This window comes from Salvelinus fontinalis, chromosome 3 (assembly GCF_029448725.1).
Source record: "Salvelinus fontinalis isolate EN_2023a chromosome 3, ASM2944872v1, whole genome shotgun sequence".
In the NCBI taxonomy this organism is placed as follows: domain Eukaryota; kingdom Metazoa; phylum Chordata; class Actinopteri; order Salmoniformes; family Salmonidae; genus Salvelinus; species Salvelinus fontinalis.
In genome coordinates, this window is record NC_074667.1 from 16,441,869 (window position 1) to 16,468,882 (window position 27,014).

At 41.6% G+C, this 27,014-nt stretch overlaps 1 protein-coding gene across 3 annotated transcripts in view; it reads right to left on the minus strand.

Annotated features, from left to right (window-relative positions):
* The window catches only part of LOC129840012 (copine-3-like), a 79,919-nt gene that overhangs the window by 14,914 nt on the left and 37,991 nt on the right, over positions 1-27,014 (minus strand). For 2 of the 3 annotated variants that reach the window (XM_055907816.1, XM_055907807.1), the window contains exons 2-10: positions 25,239-25,370; positions 9,792-9,971; positions 9,561-9,635; positions 9,373-9,444; positions 9,155-9,238; positions 2,028-2,117; positions 1,554-1,652; positions 1,093-1,179; positions 152-211 (exon numbers count right to left, since the gene is read on the minus strand). In XM_055907816.1, the coding sequence (XP_055763791.1) occupies positions 152-211; positions 1,093-1,179; positions 1,554-1,652; positions 2,028-2,117; positions 9,155-9,238; positions 9,373-9,444; positions 9,561-9,635; positions 9,792-9,971; positions 25,239-25,370 (879 nt within the window). Of the gene's footprint in view, positions 1-151; positions 212-1,092; positions 1,180-1,553; positions 1,653-1,720; positions 1,817-2,027; positions 2,118-9,154; positions 9,239-9,372; positions 9,445-9,560; positions 9,636-9,791; positions 9,972-25,238; positions 25,371-27,014 lie in introns of all 3 variants that reach the window. The other variant, XM_055907825.1, reaches the window with a different exon arrangement.

A 27,014-nucleotide genomic window follows, 5' to 3' on the forward strand; every position in this document is an offset into this window, starting at 1 on the left:
TAGTTAGTGCATTCATCTTAAGATAGCTAGGTGGGACAACCACATCACACATTTTCAATCCATCAAACATATTGCTTGAGTTTTAGACATGAGCTAATAAACAAAACATCAACATCTTACTTCTGATTGTATCTGAAGAGCCTGCACTTACCGTAAAATTTACTTGGCAACCTCCCATGACATAGTCTAGGAATGTGTACTGTGCCTGTATCTAGGGGGAAATTACAATTGATCAACTTTATCAACTTCAAGTATCAACTTTTAAAAATAGGGTAAAATCTAAGGGATAATGATAAGCTACTGTGCAATTATACTGAACAAAAATATAAACGCAACATTTAAAGTGTTGGTCCCATGTTCCATGACCTGAAATAAAAAATCCCAGAAATGTTCCATATGCAAAAAAAACATTTCTCAAATTTTGTGCATAAATGTGTTTATATCCCTTTAGTGAGATTTTCTCCTTTGCCAAGATAATACATCCACCTGACAGGTGTGACATATCAAGACGCTGATTAAACAACATGATCATTACACAGGTGCACCTTGTGCTGTGGACAATAAAAGGCCACTAAAATGTGCAGTTTTGTCACAAGACAATGCCAGATGTCTCAAGTTGAGGAAGAGTGCAGTTGGCATGCTGATTACAGGTATGTCCAGCAGAGCTGTTGTCAGAGAATTGAATGTTTATTTCTCTATCATAAGCCACCTCTGTTGTTTTAGAGAATTTGGCAGTATGTCCAACCAGCCTCACAACCGCAGACCATGTGCAACCACGCCAGCCCACAGCCTCCATATCTGGCCTCACCTGCGGGATGGTCTGATTGGCTGAGGCTGGCACCCCAGTGGGTGGAAATCAGTCAATTGAAATAAATGAATTAGGCCCTAATCTATGGTTTTCACATGGGTGAGCCTGGGAGGGCATAGACCCACCCAATTTGGAGAAGGCCCACCCATGTGAAATCTATAGATTAGGGCCTAATTCATTTATTTCAATTGACTGATTTCCATTTATGAACTGTAACTCAGTAAAATCGTTGAAATTGTTGCATGTTGCATTTGATATTTTTGTTCAGTATAATTATAACCTACCTGGCAGCCCTTGACACTGATTACTCCAGAGTTTTTGTAACTCTTCTTCTTCTTCTTCTTCTCTGGATGGACACAGTCAAACTCCACCTGATCACAATGGGCAATATATAAAACTTCCTCAACTACAAAACTACCATCACCATGATTAGATACATGAGGCAGAAACACTTTACATTAAGCTGCTCAACTCTTACACATGTAGTTAACATATAATGCATATGGTATCTATACTGTAAAGGCACAGAACAAGGATTAAATTGTAATCAGAAACTGGCAAAAAAAAATATAGTGAGTAGTTAGTGAAGTTACTGTGTAGTGGGATACAATTACACAAAACAACTAAATTCATACAACATGGTATCTTTACAATTTAATGTCAAGTGGGACCAATAGAGAGACAGCAGCTTAATAGTAAGGCAAGCAAAAAGTAAAAGTGCTAGAAGAAAAATACATGGTCTCACCGGCGAACCATGGGCAGCTTTCTGCAGCTCAGACACATTAGTTTGGAAAACACCGATAAGGTCATGCGAGCCATCACTATCATAATCAGAGCAGTGGACCTGGGGAAGGGGGACAGGAGAGAGGGAGTTTAAGAGAGACAAAAGGACAGAGGTTCTCTTTGGCTCACCGCACGGTCTTTAGCATCCAAAAGCTGGCGGGTAGTGCAAGTAAACTCGCCTATCATATCTGAACTGGTGTCTTCGTCCTTATCGTAACAAGTGACCTGCCAGTAACAGACACATAGGTAAGCCCTGGGGCTACAGTAGGTCAGAGATACCATAACAATAGGGCTGTAGGTTATATCAAGACAAAAACAACTTTTTTGTTGTCACAATATCTAATTCAACAGGTTCTATAGGACACCATAAGCTCTGAAAGTTCTCTACATGCTAGTGCAGGTCTGCCAAATGCCATGGTCTTTTAGCTATTCATACCTTGATTGGTTTGCTCATGTCACAGTTGCAGAATGTTTGCAGAGCCACAGTGAATTTCTTCCATGACGGACTCAGATTATTCTTGACAACCTAACAAAATAAATACAAAGAGAATGTAAAATAAAAAAAGTTCAAATGTGACTGACTGGCTCAAATCGGTCTTATGTAACAACATTTTTAATTGTATTTTTTTAATTATATTTTTTACATTGGATAAAAGAGACTTGGTTGCAAAGCGTCGGAAACTTTCTGCAAATTTTGCTTAAATTCGTCAAAAAAGTTATCTTAACAGTGAACCTTTTTTGTGGGATACACATAAGGCAATTCTAGGTCTTGTGGCATATTTTAGTTACACTATCCCCAATTCAATGGAATTGCAACCCTTTGCAGGCACAGTGCATTCTTCCATCACATGTACAGCTGATTCTCAAGATCTTGCACACTAATGAGATCCTTTAAGCCCACACTACACTGTCTGAGCCAAGGACTACATGCTTTCTGGTAAGTTTTGATTACAATACTGGGTGGAGTGTGTATATTTTATATGACATACATACATTTTTGTTAACTGTTAAAGAGTAGCCTACAGCAAAGTGTTTAAATCATTTCTAACTTAACACTTTCTGCTAGTTAGTTTTTGCTACCATGTGGGTTTTAGCTCGCTTGAGCCTGCTAAATGAGGAGTGTTAATTCACATTTTATTTTAAAACATTTCATACAAAAGAGTTGTTTAAATCTAACTGCATAACTATTTATCTGTAGATGGAATTGTATTATTATTTTTTTACTCATCGTTTTCTAATCTTTACAGGAAAATGCAACGGGCACTATCTGATGTGGAGACATTTCACTGCAGCTAATGTAGAATGAAAAGCTGTGTACATTTGAAAATAATGTGCCAAATCATATGTGAAGAATGCAACAAAGTTGCAGAATCATCTGGCCAAGTGCATAAAGTTCCCTCGGTGCTCACAAGCAACCTCTGACAAAAGTCCCTCTTCTTCTATTTGAGGTAAAAATGATGAAGACACTTTATCGATAGCAACAGCTCATGGTCCTCTACGTTTTTTTGACTCAATGGAGGAACGTAGGTCAGAGAAAGGCTGATGAATGTCTTGCTCAAGCTGTGTATGCAACTGGTTCACCTTTGATGCTCACAGGCAATGGGTATTCGAAGAGATTTCTGAATGTTCTTCGCCCAGCATACACTCCTCCAACCAGACATGCTTTATCTACTCATTTGCTGGATGCAGAGTTCAAGTGAAGGTCAAGCAAATCATAGAGAAAGCAGACTGTATTGCAATCATCTCTGATGGGTGGTTGAATGTTTGTGGGCAAGGAATAATGAACTACATCAACTCCACCCCTCAACCAAGAGCACAGACACAAGGGACAGACACACCGGTCTCTACATTGCAGATGAGCTGAAGGCAGTCAATGACCTTGGACCACAGAAGGTATTTACACTGGTGACAGACAATGCTGCAAACATGAAGGCTGCTTGGTCTAAAGTGGAGGAGTCCTACCCTCACATCACACCCATCGGCTGCTCATGCATTGAATCTGCTCCTCAAGGACATCATGGCACTGAAAACAATGGTTACACTCTACAAGAGAGTCAAGTTATAGCAGCAAACTACGTCACCAAGCAAAGTGAGAAGAATAAGAGCACCACATTGAAGCTGCCCAGCAACACCCGTTGGGGTGGTGTTGTCATCATGTTTGACAGTCTCCTGGAGGGGAAGGAGTCTTTCCAAGAAATGGCCATGTCACAGTGCCGATATGGACAGCCCCACCAGGAGGATCCTCCTGGATGATGTATTTTGGGAGAGTGGTAAGCAGCCTGAAACCTATAGCAGTAGCCATTGCACAGCTTAAGGGAGACAATGCCATCCTGTCTGATGTTCGGACTCTGCTTGCAGATGTAAGAGAATAAATCCTACTGCCCTGCCCACTTCACTGTTGGTCCAAGCAGAGGAAACTGCAGTTCTGAAATACATCAAAAAGCGTGAAGACTTCTGCCTGAAGCCCATACACGTGGCAGCGTACATGTTGGACCCCAAGTATGCTGGCAAGAGCATCCTGTCTGGTGCAGAGATTAACAAGGCCCATGGTGTTATCACTACCGTGTCTCACCACCGTGGCCTGGATGAGGGCAAGGTTCTTGGCAGTCTGGCGAAGTACACTTCCAAGCAAGGGCTTTGGGATGGAGATGCAATATGGCAGTCGTGCCAACATATCTCATCAGCCACCTGGTGGAAGGAACTGTGTGGATCTGAGACTCTTTCCCCTGTTGCCTCCATCATCCTACAAATCCCACCAACAATAGCCGCCTCAGAGCGCAACTGGTCCTTGTTTGGGAACACACACACTCTAAAGCACGCAACAGGCTGACCAATACAAGGGCTGAAAAATTGTTTGCCATCCGGGCAAATTTGAGGCTTTTTGAGCCTGACAACGAGTCATCCTCAACAAGGTTGGAAAGTGACTGAAGATGAGGCCTCAGTCTGATGTTCAAGAGGTGGACATTGAGGAGCTCCAGGGAGAAGACATGGAAGCCCGAGTCTAGAAACTAAAGCTTTGGTTGTCTTCCTCTATCATTTTACAGATGTATATTGAAAATGTTTTTGGGAGATGCAATGGATAATTGGGGGATCACTCAATATTCAATTTTGTTGTTCAGTAAAATCATCCCATGTGAAGAGTCAACTCATTTAATTAAAGTTCAATTGGTAACTGAATTGTTTTTTATTTCTATTGGAAGGAGTGAATCATTTGCAATTATGTCTACTTATGATAAGGTAAAAGGTTTAGGTTTCTGTCTCCATTTCCAATGCAATAAACATCTACATTTAAATTATATTAATTTGCATATATTTCTGTTAATTCCGACGGAAAGTTTCCACCTCTGAATATTCCCCAAAATGTGCAACCCCAGTAGAGACTCAGAGCTACAAAATGGTATATCACACAGTTGAGGAACAACGGGAATGTGATTTTGCTTTGAATGCTAAAATTTGTAAACTCACTTTTAAGAAAATGGCCTTTGAATGTTTTGGTACTTCTCCTGGAGAGCTGTTCTTTGTCTACACCAATTCAGCATCATTCACACCCTCTTAAGATTTAGCCCACCATCGCGCACGCTCTGGCCGATGAGTTTACGGGCACGGGCCATATTCAATGGGTGTTGAGCGTTCGTAGCTAGCTAGCTAGGTAAACAACGAACCATAAATCACAACTCATGATGTTATTACCCTGCAGGTAGCTAAGCAACCAGGTTCAATGTTAGCTAGCTAACACTAAGCTATAGCTAGCTAAGCAAATAGCTCTGAGATACAAATAATAAGGGCATATACGTAACGTTAGCTAGCGAGCCAGCCAGCTAACATTAGCTAGATTGGTAAACAATGAACCATAATCACAACTCATGACGTTACTACCCTGCATGAATCTGCAGGTAGCGAACCAACCAGTTTCAATGTTAGCTAGCTAACATTAGGCTATAGCTAGCCAAGTAAATGGCTCTGTCAAAATTAGAAACATGTAATATCTGACAATGTAGCTAGCCAGACTATCATTCATGGTTGGACCCGTCTCCTGTCGGATGCCATGGTTGCCCTTAGTTTGAAGATGTAATCTGGAAAGTATCATACTTGAATTCCACTGATTTCAGAGAGCAACATGCAGTTTTAAAACACAATACATAAAAAAAAAAGCTGCGTTAGGATTACCTAGACATACTGACTAGCTCAAATAGACAGAAGCGTGTTATATGGCAGACCAATCCAAAATCATCTCTCAGCATGTCCAGCTCACTCATTATCTCAGCCAATCATGGCTAGCGGGAAGGTTGCTGACTTTTCTTTGGCTAAACCAACTAGACTCGTAATTTAAAGAATTGTATTCGTATTTACAGATGGCATACAAGTTTGTTATTAAGGCACATGCATTCTCGAACGTGAATTTACATTTCCAAAAAACGAATTGTGATAATTTTTTAAAGTTTGTTTAACTTCTTGCGACTACAGGGGGTGCTGTTTACTCATTAGCATATTTGCATTACAGATTAAACGGCTTCCTACTCTCCTACTTTATCGTACAATATACATATTATTACTATTATTGGATAGAAAACAGTCTCTAGTTTCTATAGCCGTTGGAATTTTGTCTCTGAGTGGAACAGAACTCATTCTACAGCAATTTCCCTGACATGGAGTCAGATTTCACACATTTTGGCCCCTGATCTGGAGTCAGTTTAAAGGCCACTGTGAATGCTATAAGGATACGGACACTGCTTACGTCTTCCCCTGGATGCCTTTACGTGATGACGCTTTGAATGGTATCGATTGCCCAATCACAGCCACTATAAAACAAAAACACGTGTAGGTAGGAACTCCTTTCCAGCTGCGCAGGACGCACGGTGGACACCGACCCGTTCTTTTTCCAAGCATTAGTGGAGCCAGTAATATTTCTCAGGTCATGTTTTTACTTGTTATAGGAGTTAAAAACATCATAAGGTAGTTAATTTAAACCGTTTTATAGCAATTTATATCCGTTTAGTGCGCATTTTGGGACATTTATTTCTGAGACACGTTGAAGCGCCGGGCAGGTTTCCAGTTCATGCCGAACGCAGTTGGCATTTCCACATGGCAAGAGGACAGCTTTCGACCAAAAGACGATTAGACCCAAGAAAGGATTCTTTGCCCAAGATTCTGATGGAAGAACAGCTCAAAGTAGGAACAATTTATTATGATAAATCGTGTTTCTGTCGAGAAATGTTAATCGCTTATGACGCCATTTTGTTTGACGTAGCTTCGCTTGGCGCAAACTGTATTGAAAAGTAAGGATAATTTAAAAAATGTAAATCAGCGATTGTATTAAGAATTAAATTGTCTATCAATCGCTGTCCACCCTATATTTTTTAGTCACGTTTATGAGTATTTATGTATACGACTAGATCACTGTCTAATATGGCGCACGACATTGTCTGACCAGCTGGGCAACTTTTCTCATTGTCTAACCATGATTTTGGTGGCTAAATATGCACATTTTCGAACAAACTGTATATGTATGTTGTAATCTGATGTTACAGGAGTGTCATCGGAAGAATTCTGAGAAGGTTAGTGAAAAAATTAATATATTTTGGCGATGATATGATATCGCTCTCTTTGGCTAGAATCAGTGCTCGGGTAACGTTTGCGTATGTGGTATGCTAATATAACGATTTATTGTGTTTTCGCTGTAAGACACTTAGAAAATCTGAAATATTGTCTGTATTCACAGGATCTGTGTCTTTCGATTAGTGTATGCTGTGTATTTTTACGAAATGTTTGATGATTAGTAATTAGGTAAACACGTTGCTATGTATTTATTCTAGTCCATTTGTGACGGTGGGTGCAATTGTAAACTATGATATCTACCTGAAATATGCACATTTTTCTAACAAAACCTATCCTATACCATAAATATGTTATCAGACTGTCATCTGATGAGTTTTTTTCTTGGTTAGTGGCTATCAATATCTTAGTTTAGCCGAATTGGTGATAGCACCTGATGGAGTAAGAAACTGATGGAGTTAGAAAAGTGGTGTCTTTTGCTAACGTGGTTAGCTAATAGATTTACATATTTTGTCTTCCCTGTAAAACATTTAAAAAATCTGAAATGGTGGCTTTATTCACAGGATCTGTATCTTTCATTAGGTGTCTTGGACTTGTGATTTAATGATATTTAGATGCTACTATTTAATTGTGACGCTATGCTAGCGATGCTAATCAATGTGGTGGCGGGGGTGGGGGTGGGGGGGTGGCGGGGGTGCTCCCGGATCCGGGGTAGATGCTCGTTAGAGGTTAAACGGCTCTGTGAAGTAGTGACCCACAACATACACCTAGTTTCCTGAAATGGGTCACAAATGGCTGAGAGAAACAAGTCACAACAAATAAAAATTACAATTGCACCATGCCAAAATAACAATATAGACAAATAAGGTCAGGCACGATACTCTCTCCATTAAAGAAATACTACTTTATTAGAGAACGTTTCAAACATGCTGTTCTGGTGAAAACAACTTCATCAGACAGAATTAATTACAAAAATAGGTAGCTGTACTCTGGACCGGTCTCAGAGTAGTGGTGGGCTTGTGGAAAGAAGCGGGCATTTTAAAAGAAACGTGGGTGGTAAAATGCGCGTGAAGTAGCCTATTTTGTTCTGTGTCCTTGAGGAAATGAATGGCGGATAACTGCTAAATCCATTTTAAATCACATACACAACTAAAACTTTTGGAAGCAAAACATGACAATTTATTACCAGTATTCTGTGTCATGAACACCCGATGAGTATTCAGTCTCGTAGTCATTTTCCTTGAGGAAAAGCATGACTACTAAAGCAGTTGAGTTCCCATACACAGCGCAACCCCCCCCCAAAAAGCAATTGTGACAACATGAAGATCAGCAACCAGTGTATAGTAATTTGACTTTGCTGATATAATGTGCTGGTATCAGAGTGGTATGAAGGTAGGCCAGGGGTGTTTAATGATAGTCCGGAAGGGCCAAAACACTTACTGGGGTTTCATCCACTCCTTCTAATAAGGGGCCGATTCAGACCTGGGACACCAGTTGAGTGCAATTAACGATCAGGTAGAAACAAAAAAAAGTTTCAGCCCTCCAGTAGCGGAATTGAAAAATCCTGCTGTAGGCTATTTCTTCCCGATTCACTTCGTAAATTGGTTGTCACCAGCTCGTCAACAAACTTGTAGCCGGGCAGGCAAACTCTTAAGTCGGCCCTTGAGCAAGCTTGCTATTGGTGTTTAGAAACTGGACATCGAGTTTAATATTTTACCTTGCCCTCGGTAGCAATTAAACACGATAGATGTCAAATGTTCACAACACATTAAGATGTTAAGATACATGCAATGTTTTTCCAATGTATGAGTGATTTTACGACGTTCATTCTGAGTTTCACCAACTTCGATGAGCCTTCCTCTCTACAGCCGTGTCTGCCTGAATCTCTGCACTCGCTGGCAAGAACTGACAGAAACCAATTACATGTGCGCCTACTTTCTTTCTGACATACCCAGTCTTTGTTCAACATATTGGGTTGCAGCTATCCCAAACAAATATGGTGATAAGTACCTCTGTTCTGTGAACTAGCTGCCACTTGCCATCATCTCCTTGCTTAAAGAATTCTAGGAATGGATCAGATTTCCCAAACAAGTCCTGCAATAGAGACAACAATGAGCACTGGGGAATAAATAATGGGTGGGAGAGAATTCAGAACTGTTTATTACATCTTAATAAGGTAAGCCACTTTCCATTTGAAAAGACTGCACTGAGAAGTCCCTCTATTGTACCTTCTTATCCAGGCCTTTAGCCTCCACCTCCAGCACTATGGCCCTGTTATCCTTTATCTCCTCAGCAGTAATCTATAAAACACATAATTTAACACAAATTAGAGAACTAATTTGATAATCTCAAGACAATGTTTGCATTAGCCTTATGTTTGTTATCACAACATTTACACAGCCAGTTAAATACTTACAGTAATGGTGCCTTTGCCTGCAGGCTTCCCCTTCTTCAGTTGTAGAGGTCTGGTAAACGTCTTGCTGGACACAATCTGAAAGGCAAAATGGTTGGTTGTTGTAGGCACACCATCATTCGTATAGAAATTCTATAACATTGGGTTAAGTTTACACTTAAGAAAAAAAAATGTGCACAATGAAGGATCCATAAGGATGCGGACAAATTGGTCCACACATTCTTAGATCCTCACCTGTCCCAGTGTGCACTCAACCCCCCCCAGGAAGTCATCATCCTTCAGATCGACAGACTTGTTGTCTATGTCATAGACACCGAACTTCAACTTCTGCACCTTCTCAAAGTGGTAGTCCAGGAGCAGCTTCTTGGAGAACTCGGGGTCCTGGCAGTTTTCTACCCTCTCTGTGCGGTCCAACTGTATAGTGAAACAGAAAACATCTTCATGAACAAATAGGCCATTTGAGTATATAGGGGGAGGTGCAAAAGTTTTTGGAAAGTGACTATTTGTCTCTACTCCAGCACTTTTGATTTGAAACGGTTTTATTTAACTAGGCAAGTCAGTTAAGAACAAATTCTTATTTTACAATAACGGCCTACCCCGGCCAAACCATCCACTAACCCGGACGACGCTTGGCCAAATGTGTGCCGCCCTATGGGACTCCCGTTCACGGCCGGTTGTGATACAGCCCGGGATCGAACCCGGATTTGTAGTGACGCATCTTAGCCCGCTGCGCCACTGGGGAGCCATTATGAGATTAGTGTAGACTGTCAGCTTTAATTTGAGAGTATTCATCCACCATTACAACAGAAGTAAATTAACTTGGGTAGCTTTTTCCTGTTGATGCATTGAATAACAGATTCCAGGGGCGCAACTTTCACTGGGCACGGGACGGGTCATGCAAGAAGAGCAGAAACTGGCTACTCTTCAGTTGATTGATGTGGCTGGCAAGGTAACTGCTGTTTAACTTAACAGAAAAAAAACGTGTGTTTATTCACAGTGCTGAGCTATTACTGACGTGTAACGTTAGCGAATGTTTCATCCCCTCTCGACTGAGGTGAATAAATTGGCTACACTAGCTACCACAGCCAGGTCAGCTCAAGCCTCTAGCGATCTGTCAGATAGTAATAATAGCCACTTCATATCACTAACAGCTGTTATTTGTATGGACATTTTTTGTAGTCTTTGATTAGTCCTATTTTAACAGAAGTAAATTAACTTGGGTAGCTTTCACCAGTTGATGTAGAGTTAGAGAGAGCTGGCCAACAAATGGTAAACATTAGCTATTCTTTTTGCCTCAATTACACTAAACCTGAATGAAACCATCGGCCGAACAATTGAAGATTGATTTTGATGTTATTTATGTGCAATGTGAATTTTTATTACTCTGTAATAGTATGGCAATGTAACGTTATTGATCTGTCAGTTTCCATAGCTAATTCCCGACTTTTCACACTGACACGGTAATGAACAGCAATAAACTGTCATGGTGCACAGTAGAGGTCTGCGCCGAACCGATTTCTTTATCCCGCTTCTACCACCCGCAGCTGGGGTGGTAGAAGCGGGACCCGTGCGGTATGAAAGCTTGCACCCGCAGCTTTCATACCGCACCCGCTGGCTTTCTGTCCGACTCCCACCTGCTACCGCAAGAACTGCTCCCAAACACAATGTTATTTTAGGCATATGTGACGCAGCTCACTTGCCAGCCATGCTCCCAGCAATTTTGCACAATATAGGTAATATCAAATGCGCTAGAAATAGGTTATCCTAGTGAGGTTATGTGGCCCACCTTGTCAGCCAGTGAAACTGCAGGGCGCCAAATTCAAAACAGAAATCCCATAATTAAAATTCCTCAAACATAGAAGTATTTTACACCATTTTAAAGATACACTTGTTGTAAATCCAGCCACAGTGTCCGATTTCAAAAAGGCTTTATGACAAAAGCACAACAAACGATTATGTTAGGTCAGTACCTAGTCACAGAAAAACAGCCATTTTTCCGGCCAAAGAGAGTTGTCACAAAAAGCAGAAAGAGATCAAATTAAATCACTAACCGTTGATGATCTTCATCAGATGACACTCATAGGACTTCATGTTACACAATACATGTATATTTTGTTCGGTAAAGCTCATATTTATATAAAAAAATCTGAGTTTACATTGGCGCGTTACATTCAGTAGTTCATAAACATCCGGTGATTTTGCAGAGAGCCACATCAATTTACAGAAATACTCAAAATAAACATTGATAAAAGATACAACTGTTATGCATGAATTTTAGATCCACTTCTCTTTAATGCAACCGCTGTGTCAGATTTTTTTATTTTTTTTACTTTACAGAAAAAGCACACCATGCAATCTGAGTACGGCGCTCAGACACAAAACCAAGCCATACAGATATCCGCCATGATGTGTAGTCAACAGAAGTCAGAAATATCATTATAAATATTCACTTACCTTTGATGATCTTCATCAGAATGCACACCCAGGAATCACAGTTCCACAATGTTCCACATTTGTTTCTGAATGTTCTTCGCCCAGCATACACCCCTCCAACCAGACATGCTTTATCTACTCATTTGCTGGATGCAGAGTTCAAGTGAAGGTCAAGCAAATCATAGAGAAAGCACAAATGTTTGATAAAGTCCATCATTTATGTCCAAATACCTCCTTTTTGTTTCCCGCGTTTAACCCAGTAATCAAAATTCATGAGGCGCGATCACTAGGTGCAGACGAAAAGTCAAAAAGCTTCGTTAAAGTCCGTAGAAACATGTCAAACGATGTATAGAATCAATCTTTAGGATGTTTTTAAAATAAATCTTCAATACTGTTCCAACCGGAGAATTCCTTTGTCTTTAGAATGGCAATGAACCCAAGCTACCTCTCACGTGAACGCACGTGGTCAGCTCATGGCACTCTGGGAGAGACCTCATTCGCCCCCACTTCACAGTAGAAGCCTCAAACAAGGTTCTAAAGACTATTGACATCTAGTGGAAGCCTTAGGAAGTGCAATATGACCCCATAGACACTGTATATTCGATAGGCAATGACTTGAACTACAAACCTCATATTTCCCACTTCCTGGTTGGATTTTTTCTCAGGTTTTTGCCTGCCATATGAGTTATGTTATACTCACAGACATCATTCAAACCGTTTTAGAAACTTCAGTGTTTTCTATCCAAATCTACTAATTATATGCATATTCTAGATTTTATGGCTGAGTAGCAGGCACGTAAATTTGGGCAAACTTTTCAGCCAAAATACCGAATGCTGCCCCCTACCCTAGTGAAGTTAAATTACCAATCAAACCAAATTTGATGTCACGTGCCAAATACAACACATAACATTACCGTAAAATGCTTACTTACAAGCCCGTAACCCACAATGCAATTCAAGAAATAGAGATAAGAAATGATTTACTAAAACTAAAGTAAAAATTCAAATAAAAAGTAACAACAACGAGGCTATATACAGGGGGTACCAGTACTGAGTCAATGTGCAGGGATACAGGTTAGTCGAGGTAAGTTGTACATGTAGGTAGAGGTAAAATGACTATTCAGTGTTGCTTGCCTCGAAGCGAACATAAAAAGGCATTTAGCTCGTCTGGTAGGATCACGTCACTGGGCAGTTCGCGGCTTGCTTTCCCTTTGTAGTAAGTAATAGTTTGCAAACCCTGCCACATCCGACGAGCGCCAGAGCCGGTGTAGTAGGATTGAATATTAGTCCTGCGTTGACGCATTGCCTGTTTGATGGTTCGTCTGAGGGCATAGCGTGATTTCTTATAAGCATCCGGGTTAAATGTCCCGCTCCTTGAAAGCGGCAGCTCTAGCCTTTAGCTCGGTGCAGATGTTGCCTGTAATCCATGGCTTCTGGTTGGGATATGTACGCACAGTCACTGTGGGGACGATGTCACCAATCCACTTATTGATGAAGCCCGGTGACTGAGGTGGTATACTCCTCAATGCCATTGAATGAATCCTGGAACATTGTCCAGTCGGTACTAGCAAAACAGTCCTGTAGCATAGCATCCGTGTCATCGGACCACTTCCGTATTGAGCGAGTCACTGGTACTTCCTGCTTTAGTTTTTGCTTGTAAGCAAGATTTATGGTCAGATTTGCAAAATTGAGGGCGAGGGAGAGCTTTGTATTTGTCTGTGTGGATGAAAATAGAACGGATGGTAGAGGTTGGTTACCCACTCGCCGACGAATTCTCACAAGGTAGCCTGATCTCCGCCACCTGTATTTCTGTCTTTTCTTCATGCGAATGATGGGGATTTGGTCTCGGAAAAGTAGTATATACTTTGCGTCAAACTCATTAAAGAAAAAAAATCTTCGTCCAGGTCGAGGTGAGTAATCGCTGTTCTGATATCCAGAAGCTCTTATTAGTCATAAGAGATGGCAGCAGCAAACTTATTTACAAAATAAGTATGGTGGCGTATTTACAAGATTGTTATAATACTGTTATTGCATCAAATGGTTGTTTTATGTAATAGAATAGGGTTCTTAGAACTCATGTGTCTGTGTTAACGCTGACAGTAGATTTACAATGCCTTAAACAACTTGGGAAAATCCACAAAACGATGTCATGGCTTTAGAAGCTTCGGATTGACTCAAATGTCAATTAGCCTATTGGAGGTGTCCCTGTGGATGTATTTCAAGGCATACCTTCAAACTCAGTGCCTCTTTGCTTGACATCATGCAAAAATCAAAAGAAATCAGCTAAGACCTCACAAAACAATTGTACGCCTCCAAACACCTGAAGATACCAAGTTCATCTGTCCAAACAATAGTACGCAAGTATAAACACCATGGGACCACGCAGCCGTCATACCGCTCAGGAAGGAGACGCGTTCTGTCTCCTAGAGATGAACGTACTTTGGTGCGAAAAGTGCAAATCAATCCCAGAAAAACAACAAAGGACCTTGTGAAGATGCTGGAGGAAACAGGTTCAAAAGTATCTATATCCACAGTAGAACGAATCCTATATCGACATAACCTGAAAGGCACTGCTCCAAAACTGCCATAAAAAAGCCAGACTACGGTTTGCAACTGCACATGGGGACAAAGATCATACTTCTTGGAGAAACGTCCTCTGGTCTGATGAAACAAAAATAGAACTGTTTGACCATAATGACCATCGTTATGTTTGACCCCAAGCATACTTCCAAAGTTGTGGGGTATCGGAGTGGCCATCACAAAGCCTTGACCTCAATCCTGTAGAAAATTTGTGGGCAGAACTGAAAAAGCGGGTGCCAGCAAAGAGGCCTACAATCTTGACTCAGTTACACCAGCTCTGTCAGGAGAAATGTGCCAAAATTCACCCAACTTATTGTGGAAAGCGTGTGGAACCCAAGTTAAACAATTTAAAGGCAATGCTACCAAATACTAATTGAGTGTATGTAAACCTCTGACCCACTGGGAATGTGATGAAAGAAATAAAAGCTGAAATAAATAATTATCTGTACTATTATTCTGACATTTCACATTCTTAAAATAAAAGTGGTGATACTAACTGACCTAAGACAGGTAATTTTTACTAGGATTAAATGTCAGGAATTGTGAAAACTGAGTTTAAATGTATTTGGCTAAGGTGTATGTAAACTTCTGACTTCAACTGTAAATGTTTGCCATTACATTTATAAGCATAGGCCTATACATGAGCTCTAGCCCGAAAGAAAGCCAGAATTCAAATAATGATTGTGCCGCTATACAAAACATTATGCACAGTAGAAAAACATAACATGCTGACCAGACACGTCGCGTGCTTCGCAAAAATAAATGAGGAAATCTATGTTATTCCCCACACTTCTCGCGAGCGTCTGCAATGCCAAGGGCTAAAATAGAAGTAATTCCTATTTCTGACGCAGATCGCGGTGCAAGTCCTGCCTCTCCCATCTCCTCATTGGTTTAGAGAAGCAGGTACCCACGTGCCATCTCCTCATTGGTTATACCCACATGGGTGAGTGAAAGACGAAATGTTTTGCCGGTTGTCGTGGTAATACTATGAAAGTGTAGATGCCAATCACCATATAAGTTCAAAGATGAAAAAGCCTAGAAGGAGGAGCGATGACTAGAAACAATTCGTTTGGCTGTTTTATGTGTGGATTAATTGTCAGAGTAGAGGACCTTGTGCATTTCAGGTAAAATAACAACTCAATCTTTATATCCCAGGACAAATTAGCTAGCAACAGCAAGGTAGCTAGCAAGTGCAAGCTAACTAGCTAAATTGCCATACATGTTTAATGCTTTTCGACCTGTCTTCAAATTAATGTCATAGGTTCAGAGTTTGTTTTGATATTTTAACCTGCGTGTCATGATCACGTTTGGTGTAGGGGGACAAATGAAATATGCGCACGATGGCGCACGCGTGCAGCCAGTTTGGGTTCAGTGTAAAACATATATATATATATATACACACACTGCTCAAAAAAATAAAGGGAACACTTAAACAATGTAACTCCAAGTCAATCACCCTTCTGTGAAATCAAACTGTCCACTTAGGAAGCAACAATGACTGACAATAAAGTTCACATGCTGTTGTGCAAATGGAATAGACAAAAGGTGGAAATTATATCCAATTAGCAAGACACCCCCAATAAAGGAATGGTTCTGCAGGTGGTGACCACAGACCACTTCTCAGTTCCTATGCTTCCTGGCTGATGTTTTGGTCACTTTTGAATGCTGGCGGTGCTCTCACTCTAGTGGTAGCATGAGACGGAGTCTACAACCCACACAAGTGGCTCAGGTAGTGCAGTTCATCCAGGATGGCACATCAATGCGAGCTGTGGCAAAAAGGTTGGCTGTGTCTGTCAGCGTAGTGTACAGAGCATGGAGGCGCTACCAGGAGACAGGCCAGTACATCAGGAGACGTGGAGGAGGCCGTAGGAGGGCAACAACCCAGCAGCAGGACCGCTACCTCCGCCTTTGTGCAAGAAGGAGCAGGAGGAGCACTGCCAGAGCCCTGCAAAACGACCTCCAGCAGGCCACACATGTGCATGTGTCTGCTCAAACAGTCAGAAACAGACTCCATGAGGGTGGTATGAGGGCCCGACGTCCACAGGTGGGGGTTGTGCTTACAGCCCAACACCGTGCAGGACGTTTGGCATTTGCCAGAGAACACCAAGATTGGCAAATTCGCCACTGGCGCCCTGTGCTCTTCACAGATGAAAGCAGGTTCACACTGAGCACATGTGACAGACGTGACAGTCTGGAGACGCCGTGGAGAACGTTCTGCTGCCTGCAACATCTTCCAGCATGACCGGTTTGGCGGTGGGCCAGTCATGGTGTGGGGTGGCATTTCTTTGGGGGGGGCCGCACAGCCCTCCATGGGCTCGCCAGAGGTAGCCTGACTGCCATTAGGTACCGAGATGAAATCCTCAGACCCCTTGTGAGACCATATGCTGGTGCGGTTGGCCCTGGGTTCCTTCTAATGCAAGACAATGCTAGACCTCATGTGGCTGGAGTGTGTCAGCAGTTCCTGCAAGAGGAAGGCATTGATGCTATGGATTGGCCCGCCCGTTCCCCAGACCTGAATCCAATTGAGCACATCTGGGACATCATGTCTCGCTCCATCCACCAACGCCACGTTGCACCACAGACTGTCCAAGAGTTGGCGGATGCTTTAGTCCAGGTCTGGGAGGAGATCCCTCAGGAGACCATCCGCCACCTCATCAGGAGCATGCCCAGGCGTTGTAGGGAGGTCATCCAGGCACGTGGAGGCCACACACACTACTGAGCCTCATTTTGACTTGTTTTAAGGACATTACATCAAAGTTGGATCAGCCTGTAGTGTGGTTTCCACTTTAATTATGTGTGACTCCAAATCCAGACCTCCATAAATTTGATTTCCATTGATATTTTTTGTGTGATTTTGTTGTCAGCACATTCAACTATGTAAAGAAAAATGTATTTAATAAGATTATTTCATTCATTCAGACCTAGGATGTGTTATTTTAGTGTTCCCTTTATTTTTTTGAGCAGTATATATATATATATATGGTACATAATTGTTAGCCGAAATTAATCAATTTCAGCACTGGCCTACAATTACAGTGAATTCCTATTTGATTTTGAAACGCCTAGTAATAGGGCATTTTCTAAATGTTCATAACTAATAGGCTGACATTACCTTTAGCTACAGAATATAATCTACGTGCATTCCATCCTCCCCTTTATTCCTTTCGAGGGGCTGTCAACAGTTTAATGAAATATGTTTTGTTGTGAAAATATGTTACTATCGATGTTCCCAAACAGATTTTGCTTGTTTTCTCAAATAAGCACTGGGTAGCTGCGGGAACAGGGTTGGAGAGCCCATGGCATAGAGTTTGGGCAAAATATCTCAAATCACGCAGTGAGAGGCTGCATGGTCCTCAAACAGCGGTTGGGTAAGAGTGAAATAACCAGAGTAGCCTAGCCGACATGAGTGAAAAAATAACGGCGGGAAAGTGGGCTCCATTTGGTATTCGAGTGCATACAAATGACTTCCCCCCCACCCTCATTCCCCTGGTCCTGCCCATTTGATAATGGGCCATTCTAAATGTAAACTAATTTGATATATTAGTAAAGACAAGATTAAATTGAGAATAGTCTGATGGGTGAAAATATAACTTGAAGAGGGGAACAACCTCTGCAGCCTGAAGCAAGGAACAGAGCTCAAGATCAAATCATCATTAGCCTATAGTCGCATCACGCAGTCCACATAGCTTTTGATTTGTAAGGCGTTCTAAAAAAAAGTTTGCATCATTCAAAACTAAAGTTGGCAAATAAATCTAAATCTAGCATCCAGGACCTGTTTCAAATAATCTCTTGCGCACTCACTCCAGAATGGAAAAAATATTCTTCCTATTTTATTCAGCTAAATTAAATTATATTTCTTCTTACTATAAAATCATATAATATTTTTTACAAAATGGCACAGAACTTAAGCATATCTTGTCTGATACATTAACAAGCCTACGGCATGGTGCACAGCCAAATAACATACAGTAGGCAACTCCTCATAGGAGGAAGGGACCATCCTCAGTGAATTGCATTTTTTTTTTAAAGACATCAAGACATCCTTTTTATATAAAACGACACTAAATATAAATCACGTCACCAAATGATTAACGCACACTATTTTACAATGAAGGTCTACAGTAGCTTCAACATAACTCTGTAGGGTAGATCCATGGTCAAATTAAATTGTATTTGTCATATGTGTCAAATACAACAGACCTTAGTGAAATGCTTACTTAACTGCATTGTTGGTTAACTTCACTTGGGTAGGGGGCAGCATTCGGGATTTTGGATAAAAAGCGTGCCCAAATTAAACTGCCTGCTACTCAGGCCCATAAGCTAGGATATGCATATAATTAGTAGATTTGGATAGAAAATTCTAAAGTTCCCAAAACTTTTAAAATAATGTATGTGAGTATAACAGAACTGATATGGCAGGCAAAAACACGAGGAAAATCCAACCAGGAAGTACTATTATTTTGAAAGGCTGTTTTTCCATTGAAAGCCTATCCACCGTACAAAGACTTAGGACCCAGTTCACGAGCTCTGTGGCTTCCTCTACATGTGGCCAGTCTTTAGGCATTGTTTCAGGCTTTTACTATGAAAAATGAGGGAGATACAGCACCTTCAATCAGCGGCCAGTGGAAATTTCCAGACATCAGCCATGCGCCTGGTCATGAACGCGCCTTTCTTGTTTCTCCTTTCCTATTGACGAAGCTTTTGTCCGGTTGAAATATTATAGATTATTTATGACAAAAACAACCGGAGGATTGATTTTAAACATCGTTTACTAACTTTTATTGTACTTTTTAAAAACTTTGTCTGGACACGCGCCTTAAGCATTCGGATTACTGGACAAAACGCGCAAACAAAAAGAAGGTTTTTGGTCATAAAGAGGGACATTATCGAACAAAACAAACATTTATTGTCTAACATGGAGACCTGGGAGTGCCACCAGATGAAGATCAAAAGGTAAGAAATTAATTTTAATGCTATTTCTGACTTTTGTCACACTCTCCTTGGCTGGAAAATGGCTGTATGGGTTTCTCTGGCTAGGCGCAGACCTAACATAAATCGCAAAGTGTGCTTTCGCTGTAAAGCCTTTTTGAAATATGACAGTGGTTGCATTAAGGAGAAGTTTCTTTATTCGCATGTTTAACACTTGTATCGTTTATCAATGTTTATGATGAGTATTTCTGTAATTTGACGTGGCTCTCTGAACTTTCACCGGATGTTTGTTTGAGACAATGCATTTCTGACCATAACGCGCCAATGTAAACTGAGATTTTTGGATATAAATATGAACTTTATCGAACAAAACATACATGTATTGTGTCCTATTAGTGTCATCTGATGAAGAACATCAAAGGTTAGTGATTCATTTGATCTATTTCTGCTTTTTGTGACTCCTCTCTTTGGCTGGAAAAATGGCTGTATGGTTTTCTGTGACTTGGTGCTGACCTAACATTATCGCATGGTGTGCTTTCGCAGTAAAGCCTTTTTGAAATCGGACACTGTGGTTGGATTTACAAGACGTTTCTTTAAAATGGTGTATAACACTTGTATATTTGAGGAACTTTAATTATGGGATTTCTGTTGTTTTGAATTTGGCGCCCTGCAATTTCACTGGCTGTTGTCGAGGTGGTACCAGAGAGGTTAAGGGCCTAAGAAAAAAAGAAGTAAAAAACAATTAAAGAGCAGCAGTAAAATAACAATAGCGAGGCTATATACAGGGGATCCCGGTACAGAGTCAATGTGCGTGGGCACCGGTTAGTCGAGGTAATATGTACCTGCCATTTGATTAGATGTTCAGGAGTCTTATGGCTTGGGGGTAGAAGCCTCTTGGACCTAGACATGTCGCTCTGGTAACGCTTGCCATGCGGTAGCAGAGAGAACAGTCCATGACTAGGGTTTGAGCCGGAGTGAAGCCGGAGGACAGCTAGCTTCCGTCCTCCTCTGGGTACATTGACTTCAAAACAAAACCTAGGACGCTTATGGTTCTCACCCCCTTCCATAGACTTACACAGTAATTATGACAACTTCTGGGGAATGTCCTCCAACCTATCAGATCTCTTGCAGCATTGTCTGACATGTCCACCCAATCAAAGGATCAAAAGAATGAATCTAGCTACAGCTAGCTAGCACTGCAGTGCATAAAATATGGTGAGCAGTTGACTCAGAGTGAGTGAGACCATATTTGAACAAATGTATTTCTGCCAAAATGGAGGAGAAGCAAGAGATTATTATACATTTTTTTACTTGCAGTTTCACTTAGCTAGCAAACGCAGCCTACTCAAACACCCGGTCAAAGAGAGGGATGCTAGGTTAGCTAGCTGGCTATGACTATCCACCACAACACTGGAACTCTAAATCAAGGTAAGCTTTTGATTTGACAAATTTATTGCCACCGGGGCCAGTGCTAAACTGCTTACTGACTGTACACCAATGTGAGTGCATGACTGTAGCGCAGCCTTTCTTAAAGTACGGGTCAGACCTGTTAATGGTGGGTCACGATGTGTTCGAGTAAATGTATAATTATTTCATTAATTACTGGAATTGATTTGGCCAAGTGCAACTGCGCTCTCTGCTCAGCAGAGGTGTCAGTTTGTCAGCTGTGCGAGTGGGAGATGCGTCGCAGTTTACCGGATCTTTTTCTGCAGTGTTCTTGAAGATCACTCTGCGACCCACACGCTGCAGCTCTGTCGTTCAGCAGCATATGATGTGCTGTCAGCCAATGACTTGTCATTCCCAATCGCCAATGTCATCAAATGGAGTCAAGCAGGCAACAAATTCTGACTGAACTCAATCGTCATGAAACGCAAATAGTTTTTATCTAGGCAAGTCAGTAAGTGTTTTATCTCTTGGGGTATGTTCATACATTCAATCTGGAGTGCCAGAGTGCGCTCTGGGTTCAACTCAGAAAGTTGCACTCTCGGAGCACACTGAACGCTCTGGCCGAGGAGTAGGGTTGATCCGAGCGTTCTGTCCTCAACCGCAGTCAAGCACCCAAGCTAACTGGCTAGCTACTTCCAGACACAAATGAGAGAACACCTCTGACCATTTTACTCACCCTAGTAGAACTGGTTAGGCTGTTTTCATGTTATCCATAGCGTTGGTGACTAACTGTGCTGCTGGGCACAATTTAATTACGCTTTTTTTTGCCTACGTCTACTGACACCGGTTATATTCAACGGGTGTTGAGCGTTCGTAAATTCAGCAGTTATTCTGGGCGAATTTACAAACGCACCCTTGGTTACAAACAGAAATAATGAGGGGCGCCCACAATGTGTTTTGTGCGGGGAAGTGCTTAGTAATGAGTCTCTCAAAATGAACAAATTTAAAAAACGACACGTCCTGACCAAACATCCACAGCATGACGGTAAACCCAGGGAGTCCTTTCAGAACACGGAAGAATGCTTAAAGGAACTGCTTCGACAGCGGAGAAGTCAGCTAGCAAGGAATTGTCATTTTATAACAGGTGATAAGCAGAAATAAGACTACTCTCATAGTAGATGTGAGTTTCTTTCAAACAATTCCCTTGTACACAGCTAATAGCTAGATAGCTAACATTAGCCAAAGCAAGCTAGCTACTGTTTGCAACCCTAAGTAAAAGTACATATGAAGATAAAATGCAGGCCAAATGTACATCTTACTGTAGAAATGATTGGTGAAAACAAGTCTAGGTTGGAATTGTTGCTGTTAAAATACAAGTAATCGTTTTTTTCCTGAACTGGAATAAACTGATTGAAGCAAGATGCTTTTTGAGGCAAACCACACACGCACACAGTTCTCGGTTGCGCATTTACAGCAAGAAGCGGTCTCCTGCCTGACTGAGAAAGCGGTAATGTTCTGATGGCACCACATACCTGTGTGAGTCAGGGCTCTTAACTCTGGTGTACTTAAAAAAAACAAGTACGGAAACAGACTCAATGGTGAGCACGACCCCAGGGGTGCAGTGTTAACTGAGCCCAGAATAGACACGCTTGTTGAAAATTTCAACCAGCCACACACACACCCCTCTCATTAGGACTGTGTGTGCGGGTTTTCTGTGTGATGTGATCAGTCAGTTTATTCCAATTCAGAATACAAATGTATTGTATTTTAACAGCAACAGTTCCAACCTCGACAGATATGTAAGTGTTTTTAAAAATGGGGGAAAATAAAACATGAAGCTACTTATATTATTACATTTAATTTATTTGTCTACATTGCATTTGTTTTAGGCTGGCATACGGGCAATGAAATGTACCGATGTTTACGTATAGTTGCATGTTTTCTTAAGCTTGGGTCCCAGGAAAAAAACAGAATTTCTAATTTGGGTCCCAGGGTGAAAAAGTTTAAGAACCCCTGTTGTAGCGGGTTTACTAACACGTTATTTCTATTAGCTATGTTGACTATGACGTTACTTTAGCTAATATGGTGACGTCGCTGGAGGTGGTGTGTAGCAGTTACGATATGGTTTGGCCTGGAAAGTTTTATTTTTTGCCTGGTCACATACAGCTGATGCAGTGATTTCTTATTTATTTATCTAGGCAAGTCAGTTAAAGTTTAAGCTGAAAGTCATTCATGTTAGTAGTATACAGTGCCCCTTGACTTTTTCTATATTTTGTTACATTACAGCCTTATTCTAAAATGGATTAAATAACATGAAATTACATTTACGCAAATATAATACAAATCCGTATTCAGACCATTTGCTGAGACTCGAAATTGAGCTCCGGTGCATCCTGTTTCCATTGATCATTCTTGACATGTTTCTACAACCTGATTGGAGTCCCCCTGTGGTGGACAAAGTACAGAGATATCCTTGATGAAAACCTGCTCTAGAGCACTCAACCTCAGACTGGGGCGACGGTTCACCTTCCAACAGTACAACGACCCTAAGCACACAGCCAAGTCAACCCAGGAGTGGCTTCGGGACAAGTCTCCGAATGTCCTTGAGTGGCCCGGACTTGAGCCCGATCGAACATCTCTGGAGAGACCTGAAAATAGCTGTGAAGCGACACTCCCCATCCAACCTGACAGACATTGAGAGGATCTGCGGAGCGAATTGGAGAAACTCCCCAAATACAGGTGTGCCAAGATTGTAGCGTCAAGACTGTAATTGTAGCGTCGAGGCTGTAATTGCTGCCAAAGGTGCTTCAACAAAGAGTAAAGAGTGAATAATTATGTAAAAGTTTTTTTTTTATTTATTATTATTTACAAAAATGACTAAACGTGTTTTTGCTTTGTCATTATGGGGTATTGGGTAGATTGAGGGGGGAAAAAATATTTGTCATTTTTAAAACAAGGCTGTAACGTAGCAAAGTCGGAATAATTTTGTATATATAGTGCATTCGGAAAGTACTGTATGTGGACACCCCTTCAAATTAGTGGATTCAGCAATTTCAGACACACCGGTTGCTGACAGGTGTATAAAATCAAGCACACAGCCATGCAATATCTATAGACAAACATTGGCAGTAGAATGGTCTTAACAAAGAGCTCAGTGACTTTCAACGTGGCACTGCCATAGGATGCCACCCTTCCATCAAGTCAGTTCGTCAAATGTCTGTGCTGCTAGAGCTGCCCCGGTCAACTGTGCTTTTATTGTGAAGTGTAAACGTCTAGGAGCAACAACGGCTCAGCTGCAAAGTGGCAGGCCTTACAAGCTCACTTCTGGCTGAATGGAAGCAAGTCCCTGCAGCAATGTTCCTTCTCAGAAGAGTGGAGGCTGTTATAGCAGCAAAGGGGGGACCAAATCCATATTAATGCCCATGATTTTAGAATGAGATGTTCAATGGGGCAGGTGTCCACGTTCGTTTGGTCATGTGTAGGGAGGGGTAAAGTGACTAGGCAACAGGATAGACAGTAGCAGCAGTGTATGTGATAAGTGTGCATGTGGCGAATGTGTGCCGTGCTCGGCCTGCCTTTTCTGTAATCTACGTTGAGGGAGAAGTTGTTGTCCTGGCACGCTGCCAGGTCTCTGACCTTCCTATAGGCGGTATCATTGTCGTTGGTGATCAGGCCCACCAAGGGCTGTGGCGGTCATTACATTTTATCAGCCGGTTATTGTCATGCATAAGACTGCCGGTATCACGGTAATTGATTAAACATATTTAGCATCTCCAGGCCGCCGATTCGTGCTTTTGGAACATTTAAATTTCCATTCACCCAGTTCAATGTAACAGCGATAGGTTTAGGCTAATACTGGATACTCAAATTTTCCCTATACCCATCATGAGGTTGCTGCAAGCTAGCCTATGAAAAATGTACAATGTAGGTACACAAAGGTTGAGAAGAAAAATTTGAGGTGACACTGAAGTATCTGGTTCGAATCCAGGCAGCATCACATCCAGCCATGATTGGGAGTTCCATAGGCCAGCGCAAAATTGGCCCAGCGTCGTCCGGGTTTGGCGGTCATTGTAAATAAGAATTTGTTCTTAAGTGAATTTGTCCAAATACTTTTGGTTCCCTAAAATGTGGACAAAAAGTGTCATTTCGGAACGATTCACCCGATATGGATGAAAATACCCTGAAACGAAAGCTGACCGTCTGCACATTAACCTCAGTCATTGTATCGTTTCAAATCCAAAGTGCTGGAATACCGGGGTATAACACACAATGTATCAGTGTCAATATACCTTTGGACCTCACTGAACGTTGCAAATTATAAAAATGTTTCAATTAGTTAGACTTTCTTCTTACCTCGGTCCACTTGTCATCCCCAATGCTCTGCAGCAGCAAGCAGAGTGGGTCAGACTTGGATCCAACGTCTTTGTCGAGGAGATTGCTGCACGAGATGGAGAGTTCTACTTTTGACACACATTGAGTAGCCATCTGAAAAAGAAAAATAAGATTTCATATCAACTATGACTATATTAAAAGCTAAAGTCTGCAGTTAAAAACAATAACAACGGGGTCCCTGCCACTTGCTTTGGTATACCGCTAAGGGAATGTGCCAGTGAAATTAAAATCCTCTCAAATTCATAGATAACGCTCCAGATGCAGGGACCGACAGTCCATTACATTTTTTTAAAATTATTTGAAGCCATTTACATTCTTGTTGTTTATAAACAATCGAGTAAAGAGCCCTTGTATGTTTGGTTATGATAAAGAAAGACAGCCCATGAGGCAAATATATTCTTCAGGAATAAATAATATAAAGATTTTAAAATTACCATTAACCGCTTCCCATATCCCAGGCTTTGCTTTAACGTACACTGCTCAGTAAAAATGGCAATTTTGAGAATGAGTGAGTCTCAACCAGGTCGGCATAGAGAAAATAAAAAAATGGGACAGGTTCTTAGCTAGCAGATTGTAATGGGCTGGGATGCGATGCTCCATTAGCAGTCACGTTAGATACTGTTTGGTGTAGCAGAGAACGGCGATACTTCTTCAATTTCCGATTTGGAAGGCAACCAAATCTTTTCTAAACGTCCATGTCTAGTTGCAGGGGGGGGGTGTGTTTGAATTCAGAAAATGTGACATTAAATAAAATAATTGAGTGAGCAAGGTGCCCCGTTCAATGCCTAGGTCAGCTCAAAAAAGTGACGTAATTAAAAAAAGGGCCCTGTGTGTGTGTGTGTGTGTGTGTGTGTGTGTGTGTGTGAAAAAAAAATTATAATAATAAAGGGAACACTAAAATAACACATCCTAGATCTGAATGAATTAACTATTCTTATTAAATACTTTTTCCTTTACATAGTTGAATGTGCTGACAACAAAAATCACACAAAAATGATCAATGGAAATCAAATTTATCAACCCATGGAGGTCTGGATTTGGAGTCACACTCAAAATTAAAGTGGAAAACCACACTACAGGCTGATCCAACTTTGATGTAATGTCCTTAAAACAAGTCAAAATAAGGCTCAGTAGTGTGTGTGGCCTCCACGTGCCTGGATAACCTCCCTACAACGCCTGGGCATGCTCCAGATGAGGTGGCGGATGGTCTCCTGATGGATCTCCTCCCAGACCTGAACTAAAGCATCCGCCAACTCCTGGACAGTCTGTGGTGCAACGTGGCGTTGGTGGATGGAGCGAGACATGATGTCCCAGATGTGCTCAATTGGATTCAGGTCTGGGGAATGGGCGGGCCAGTCCATAGCATCAATGCCTTCCTCTTGCAAGAACTGCTGACACACTCCAGCCACATGAGGTCTAGCATTGTCTTGCATTAGGAGGAATCCAGGGCCAACCGCACCAGCATACGGTCTCACAAGGGGTCTGAGGATCTCATCTCGGTACCTAATGGCAGTCAGGCTACCTCTGGCGAGCACATGGAGGGCTGTGCGGCCCCACAAAGAAATGCCACCCCACACCATGACTGAACCATCGCCAAACCGGTCATGCTGGAGGATGTTGCAGGCAGCAGAACGTTCTCCACGGCGTCTCCAGACTCTGTCACGTGCTCAGTGTGAACCTGCTTTCATCTGTGAAGAGCACAGGGCGCCAGTGGCGAATTTGCCAATCTTTGTGTTC